The sequence below is a fragment of the Aquarana catesbeiana genome, linkage group LG09, assembly GCF_042186555.1.
Source record: "Aquarana catesbeiana isolate 2022-GZ linkage group LG09, ASM4218655v1, whole genome shotgun sequence".
Classification (NCBI taxonomy): Eukaryota; Metazoa; Chordata; class Amphibia; order Anura; family Ranidae; genus Aquarana; species Aquarana catesbeiana.
The window spans coordinates 68,362,402-68,370,747 of NC_133332.1; the positions used below are offsets into that span (position 1 = coordinate 68,362,402).

At 42.0% G+C, this 8,346-nt stretch overlaps 1 protein-coding gene across 1 annotated transcript in view; it reads left to right on the forward strand.

Annotated features, from left to right (window-relative positions):
- The window catches only part of LOC141107766 (uncharacterized), a 70,115-nt gene extending 67,052 nt beyond the window's left edge, over positions 1-3,063 (forward strand). The window contains exon 14 of the mRNA XM_073598705.1: positions 1,254-3,063. Coding sequence (XP_073454806.1) covers positions 1,254-2,185 — 932 coding nt within the window. The 3' untranslated portion in view covers positions 2,186-3,063. The remainder of the gene's footprint in view (positions 1-1,253) is intronic.
- The last annotated feature ends 5,283 nt before the right edge of the window (positions 3,064-8,346 follow it).

The following is an 8,346-nucleotide window of genomic DNA, read 5'->3' on the forward strand; positions in this document are numbered from 1 at the left end:
GTTGCCCACCTGAGGCCTCCACATGGCAGCCTGTGCCTGAGAGGGCAGCGTGCCCCTTTCAAGCTGGACTCCTCCAATCTTGGACAAAACACAGAGCTCTGTGTGCTCTAAGAACAAATACAGTCTCCCAGCCCACCTTCACAGCCTGGCTCTCTGGGATAGGCCAAGGCTGTATCAATATTCATACTGCTATCTGCATACCTCCACATCTATCATCCAGAAACTTCTCAAGTTGCCTCAATACAGAGGGAGCTAGATCATAGATCATAGAACATTGATCAGGCCTAACTAAACAATTGCAGCTCACTACAGTATAGTAAGCCAAACTATGCTTTTACCTAGACCAACACTACAGCCACACTGCCTACAGTTTGGCAACTAAATTTACCTATCAAAAAAAACCCACCATCACTTGCCTAACTATCTTAGTACCTGCCTAGGACGGTGCTAAATCAAGAATATGTTAATACTTGAATGTCCGGTGCCTGGCCACAGATTCTCTTGAAAACCCATTATATACTAGATGATTTTCTCTTTCTTTATTCTCTTCTCTTCTCTTCTCTCCTCTCTCCTCTCTCCTCTCTCCTCTCTCCTCTCTCCTCTCTCCTCTCTCCTCTCTCCTCTTCTCTCTTCTCTCTTCTCTCTTCTCTCTCTTCTCTCTTCTCTCTTCTCTCCTCTCTCTTCTCTCCCTATTCCCTCCACCAGCTAAAGAAGAGTTTCGCCCCCCCCCCCCCACCAAAGGGTTAAGTCAGTAGCTGCTGGCTTTTAATATTATGTTCTTGAAAACCTCACAGCACCCTGCCTCAGTACTCTTCTCAACGGCCCTCAACTCTGATGCAAGCAGTGGGCTACTCTTGGGAGGAGTATTGCAGGTGTTAAAGTTCCTAAGTAGGCTGCATTTGCAAGCTGACCACCCTAGGTAATGCCCACATGTGATATGGAGACTACATGATTGAAAGATCTGGAATTCAATGAAAGGGGCAGGCCAAGCACAATAAGGCTGGGAAGGAAAGAGCTAGAGGATGAAGGGCATCCTACAGCAAGGAAATGAGACAGGCTCCATCTGATTTGCCAGGACTTCTGAAGCACGTTGTGAGAAGCTTTCAGCATGCAGAGTAAGCAGTTTTAGCACAAGAGAGGTACCTTTCAAGACTGAAGATAAGTCAGAAGTTTAACTTTGCCACTTTCTTTATGCAAATCAAAAACAAAATCTGGCTTCTGATACTTTTTTTTTTTTTCTCCCATTGTTGCAGTTGATACCCCAGGTAATGAGGGTTCTTCTCTTGAACCTCCAACATCTCCTTCACTGAGGTCCTCTCCTTCCTTAAAGTCGCTGGCCCTTGGCAATGAGTTGGATGCAACAAGTGCAGGGAAGAAACGCAGAACATTGCGTCGTTCACTAAGCATGCCAGAGAAGGTGGGTGAATGTGTTCAAACTGATGGACATCAAGAAACATTCCTTGAGAACGGTTTGACTATGAATAAGGAAAGCCGAAGCCAAGATGATGGGCTGAATTTCTCTGCAGGAAATGCATATATGCAGGTGTTTGACAGCGACCCTTTGAAAGACTGTTTGGACACAGGTGATCCTCAAGTCAACAGTCAGGTCTCTCTGGATGAATTGGGCTCTTGTCAGTCCGTTCCGACCTTCAGAAGGTCTAATGGTCACATGTCCCAGTACCGAAGTGTAAGAAAATTGGTCCTTAGCTTTCCTTGGACATCTAGCATTCCAGATCTGGATCCTCAGCAAAAAGACTGGGAAAAGCTGGCCACCCACACCATCAGGCGTAAAGGGGCAAGACGATTTGGGCGCTCAATGAGTCAGGAATGTGGCCTGAGGACAAATGGAGACCAGATTGGATTTAAAATATCAGACGATACTGGCAGTGGCAACTCAAAACTTCTAAATGCACGGAACCGAAAAGTCTTTGTTAGCCGTAAAAATATTACTCTGAGCAACTGGGGCCAGCGTAGCCTGGAGGCGAGGCGCCAAGTGTCCCTCGAGGATAACCCAAGCGATACCGAGAGGCAGTTCTCAGAGGCGCTTCTGAATCTAGATAATGAAACTTTCATTTTCAAGGACATGGTTGAGGAGGAAAGACAATATTACAGTTCTCCAAAATGTTCAATGATTGGTTCTAGACTGGAACCTATAAGTGACACCGCGGATCTACAAGGTCAATAAAAATAGTGGTTGGTATACTCTGAGGTCACTGGTTGGATATCTTGCCATGGATTCCCCGGCATGACTGAGTACATCACTACACTGCTGTCAGTATAGGTTCAATGGTAGCTTAACCAGGTGTACCATCCTTGTAACCAGGCTGGGCACTGCAAATACTTTTTAAACAATTTTCAGCTTTTAGCTTTAACTTATCACATTAGAAAGTTACAGAGTTCATATTTCATCTTTTCGGTGGTATTTCTAGGATATGTATGTATTGTGATTTTAAAAATCTAGTTGTCAATATAGATGGTAATGTGTTTTAAAAACAGTTTGTTCAGCGCAGCCAATAGGTTACTACACAGACGTTCCATTAAAGCTAAATCCCAGCAATGATGTTAATTTTGTACTTACATTGGCCCAACTTGGATCAATGCAATGATTTATATCTCATACCTGAGGATCTACCAGGGAAGCTGTAGCCGGTGCTACTACAATGATTGCTGGAATCCTACAGTCTTGTGTCACCATCCACAGATCGTCTTGTATGTTTTCCATTAAATACAAGACATTCTCTGATTGGACAAGGTGGAGAGGAGGGGCGGTGTCATCACATTCTCCACCTTGTCCAATCTGTCAATTGGGGCAGTGCCAAGCGAGCCACCCCCTATGGTCAGGAATAAGAGAGTAGATGGCTGCACACTCCGTGGGGATGTTGGTTTCTTTATTGGTGAATGTCAAATGGTGCAAAATAAAAACATCACAGCACAAAGGAGGCCAGATGTTGATGCGTTTCACACTTAGCGCTTATTCATAATTCATACTACTCCTTGGCCGTGATATATCGGCATTGTGCACACACACCTCGAGCTGTATTTACTCTTGTTGGACTACCCCCCGGGGTCAGCATGCGTGGGGGGGGGGGGGGGGGGGGCGCTCGGCACAGGACCTGGAAGATCATGGCTATCATGGCTGTAGTAGTGCCAACTACCTCAATGATTGTCTACTTTCCCAGCAACCCTTCAGGTATGAGCTTAGTTTTAAGCAATTAAAGTCAAGATTTATAATAATATTTAACAATTTAAAAAGGAAGTAGCGTGAGGCTCGCGCAATCTCACATTGCATTATACTAGCTAAAAGCTAACTGAAATTTTCAAAGACAAGTATCCTTTCATGCAACTGAAACAATTGGGTGTTAAATCGATACTATAGCACACAAAAAAAAATGTGATTTGTTGTAACCCATAACCAACTGAATACCCGCATTCCCTAGCATTCATTTTTGAAAGCTTGGTTGTGTTGATTACCAGAGTATTGAATTTTTATGCTAAACCCAAATAAGGTGCATTAATCACTCCGCTTTAAGGTCACGGGTGATGTTCTGCATTCCCAAATTGTGAGCAACCAGTTTTGCTTTGAATGTGTAAAGTTTTAAAGTTAGGGAGTTTATAAAGTGTGTATCGTTTTGTGTTGTTAAATCTGTTTTCACTTTGTTTTAAATGTCTATTTCATATTTGTGTTTTTAAATCTTATGTATTTTAAGTACTGTGCGGTTTTGCTAATACTTTCAATGTAATCAACGAACAATAAATATTTCCTTTTGTTCTTCCTTCTTCTCTTTTTTTTTTTCCCCTTACATCTGAATTAATTTTTATGACCCTCCCTTTATTTTTTTTATTTTTTTTATTTTTTTTTTTAGAAGTACCCTTTGAGATCTGAAAATCTAACCCCATCTCATTTTTTTTTCAGTTTAGGATACAGTGGGGAAGTGTTAGAGAAACCTTTCCCAACCTTTTCAACATGGAGGAATTCAAAATATCTTGGTGCTCCAGTGTGGTGGTCAGAGGGAAGCATGTTGGTGATCAGTGGGAAGAATGCCCCCATACATTGGTCATCAGTGGGAAGGCCCCTTACATTGGTGGAGAGTGGGAAGAATGATCCTCTTATTGGTGGTCATTGGGGAGACTACCCCTTATGTTGGTGGTCATTGGGGAGAATGCCCCTTACATTGATCATTGGGGAGAATGCCCTTTACATTGGTGGTCATTGGGGAGAATACCCTTTACATTGGTGGTCATTGGGGAGAATGCCCTTTTACATTGGTGGTCATTGGGGAGAATGCCTTTTACATTGGTGGTCATTGGGGAGAATTCCCTTTACATTGGTGGTCATTGGGGAGAATTCCCTTTACATTGGTGGTCCTTGGGGAGAATGCCCTTTACATTGGTGGTCCTTGGGGAGAATGCCCTTTACATTGGTGGTCCTTGGGGAGAATGCCCTTTACATTGGTGGTCATTGGGGAGAATGTCCTTTACATTGGGGGTTATTGGGGAGCATACACCTTACATTGGTGGAGAGTGGGGAGAATGCCCCTTACGTTGGTGGTCAGTGAGAAGAATGCCCCTTACGTTGGTGGTCAGTGGGAAGAATGCCCCTTAGGTTGGTGGTCAGTGGGAAGAATGCCCCTTAGGTTGGTGGTCAGTGGGAAGAATGCCCCTTAGGTTGGTGGTCAGTGTGGAAGAATGTCCCTTAGGTTGGTGGTCAGTGTGGAAGAATGTCCCTTAGGTTGGTGGTCAGTGTGGAAGAATGTCCCTTAGGTTGGTGGTCAGTGGGAAGAATGTCCCTTAGGTTGGTGGTCAGTGGGAAGAATGTCCCTTAGGTTGGTGGTCAGTGGGAAGAATGTCCCTTAGGTTGGTGGTCAGTGGGAAGAATGTCCCTTAGGTTGGTGGTCAGTGGGAAGAATGACCCTTAGGTTGGTGGTCAGTGGGAAGAATGCTCCTTAGGTTGGTGGTCAGTGGGAAGAATGCTCCTTAGGTTGGTGGTCAGTGGGAAGAATGCTCCTTAGGTTGGTGGTCAGTGGGAAGAATGCTCCTTAGGTTGGTGGTCAGTGGGAAGAATGCTCCTTAGGTTGGTGGTCAGTGGGAAGAATGTCCCCTTCATGATAGTTAAACATAATTAGTGATTAGTGTCATTGTTTTAATTTTTCAGCGGCAAAAATTGCTTATTTCTCCAAAGAACCCCTGGCAACTTCTGGAGGAACTCTACGGTTCCATGAAACCCTTGTATAAACGTTTAAGGCAGCCAGGAATCCAGCATTTTTAGGAGGAGGATCAGAAAAGGCAAGCCTGTATTTTTCCTCCTCCTTGTAACCTTTATGACTCTGACAAATGTTAGGTACAAGTAATTAATTGGAGACCTAGTGCCTGATGTATGTATATACTCTCATATGTTGGGTCAGAATGACAGCCAGGCAACTGGTATTTTCAGAAGCTGAGATCAGAAAAGGGCAGCCAACATTTTTCTCTTGGTACACGTTTCCCTTAGTAAGATGTAGAGCCTTGGTAAAGTGTACTAAACTACAGCAGCCGTTAAAATATTTTTTTTGTATATTTCTATGCTGGCAGAAGTGGTTAAAGCTGGCCATACACTGATCAAACTTTGGCTGGTTTAGCAGGAATCAGCTGAATTTCAATCAGCGGGTGGCCTGTCTAATTTGATACAAATATAATGGATTGTTAAAATTTGTCCTCATAATACATAGTTTTGCTAATATGATAAGATTGTATAGTGTATGGCCAACTTAAGGCTTGACCATACACTATACAACCTGATTGTACAATCTTCTTTAGATCTATCATCAATTTGTGTAGTGCAGGGGCCTGTCTTATTTAATACTCCTTACGTGGATTGTTTAGGCTCACCTATTGTATACTTGCCTTCTTCCCAGTGCTGTGGTGTCCTGGAGCTTCCGAGTATCGATCTCTGTCTGTTTTCATTGGCCGGGCTGAGATGACATCACTCTAGCACATGTGCAGAAGTTCATTCATCTCAGCACTGCCAAAATTGTACACTGAGCTGTGCGTGTGCAGTTTAACGTACAGTGCAGAAAGGCGGGTCAGAATACTATAATGCAGACCCTGTGCATTTCCTAAACGTGTGACAAAACACACAATTGTGCGTTTTTGCTAAGCTTTTTCTTACACTGATAATGGCACCCCAAGCGCGAAAAGCGAGCATTTGTTTTGCAGTGCAACAATGCGCTACAAATGGGCAAAAATGCCCCTATGCTCCACGACCGAAAAGTTTCTGGAACTACTTTGGGGCGTCTGTGGTGTCTAGGTGTGATGTGCAGTAATGCGTGAAAAACACGCAAAAAACACCAATTGGAATGCATTTTCTCGCTGTGCTCGAGTGTGAATGGGGCTGAAGAGACACAGTACGTGTCCGCATGGAAGAAAACCATCTGGCTTTCAAGAAAAAAACTCAAGACCTACCTTTTCTAGTGAAGCTTGACAACACAACGCATCAGCGCCTTGAGGCGATTCAGTTCGCATTTGCAGCGCTTTACAAATCATTCATTCATTCATTCTGCAATAAAAATCCTGCCTGTTTGCAAACTTTTTTTTTTTTTTGTATTCAAGTCCTATTTTAGCTTTGTCCTCATATTCCATTGTTTTAGTAATGCTGGATCTGGACATACACTATACAATCTGATTGTACAATCTCATTTTTATAGTTACCAAAATTGTGTGATAGGGTTTGTATCCAATTGGGCAGGCTCTTGTGAGAGGGTGCAGTGTGTGGTCACCTTTTTAAAAGGAGATTATTCAAGCCAATTGTACAGTGTGTGTGGTGCCATTCACACCTCAGCACTTTTGTAGCTCGAAGCTCCAAAACGGAAGAGGAGAAAAAAAATCACGCCTGAAGCTCCCAAAAGTTCTGGAGCTTTTTTTGTAGCTCGAATTTGGTAGATTGGTGCATCTGTAAAACGTTTTTTGTTCCAAAGAAATGCATTGAATTGCTTGGTTCAAGCGGTTTTAAGGGTTTTAGCTTGTTGTGTTGCATGTTTCTTTGCTCAAATGGAATATATAAATAAAAATAAATGAATCAATAATACATAAATACCTTTTTAATAATAAAAATAAAATAACGCTAATATTAACCCCCAACCACTAACCTTAATAATCCTAATATTATCCCCTAACCTGAATATTAACCACTAACCCTAATATTAACCCCAATAATTGTAATATTAACCCATAACCTTTATTTTAACCCATAATACCCCTAACCCTAATATTAACCCCTAACCCTAATAGTATCCCCTAACCTTATTATTAAACCCTAACCGCTAACCCTAATATTAACCCCTAACCCTAATGTTGACCCCTAATTACCCCTAACCTTGATATTAACCCCTAACCCTAATAATTGTAATATTAACCCATAACCTTAATATTAACCTATAATACCCCTAACCCTAATATTAACCCCTAACCCTAATAATTTAATATTAACTCATAACCTTAATATTAACCCATAATACCCCTAATATTAACTCCTAACCACTAACACTAATATTAACCAATAATCTTAAAAACCCTAATATTAACCGCTACCTTAATATTAACCCCTTACCCCTAACCCTAATATTATCCCCAAACCCTTGCCCCAATTACCCCTAACCTTGATATTAACCACTAACCCTGATCTTAATATTAACCCCCAACTCTATTAACCCCTAACCCTAATATTACCCACTAACCCTAATATTAATATTACCCCCTAACCTTAATATTAACCCCTAACCACTATCCTGAATAACCCTAAGCCTAATATTAACCCATAACAAAAATAAGTAAATAATAAACAATTAGCCCCTAACCATAACCTTTAACCCCAAACTCTAACACTTAACCCCTTACAAGAAAAATAAAATGATAAAAGTGAATTATGGGGCTGAAAATTATAGCAACAAATGATGAAATGGATTGTACAATCAGATTGTATAGTGGATGGTCAGCTTTCAAGGTCGTTGTGTAGAGTACCGTAACCCATTTGATTCGTTTTTAGCACTGAAATCTGATTGCTGACTGCTCTGCTTGGAATTCCTGCCTTTTTGCTGTATTTTAAACAAAGCCGACAGTTTTTTTTATTTCCATTTAACTTCTATTTCTCCCGCAGGACTTTTCCTAATGAATTCTTCCTCTCCCCATAAATTACCTATAATCATCTCTGCCACTTCGCAGATTTTAGCTTCTGTGTTTTGCACTTGCAGCTGTATTCCCCCCCCCCCTCCCTTTTTTTATTGCATCCCCCCCCCCCAGACAATTTGGCTGGTTCTAACCCAGCTCCCACCAATCACAGAGCAGAGGAGGGGTACACCAGGAGAGGCTGTCAGT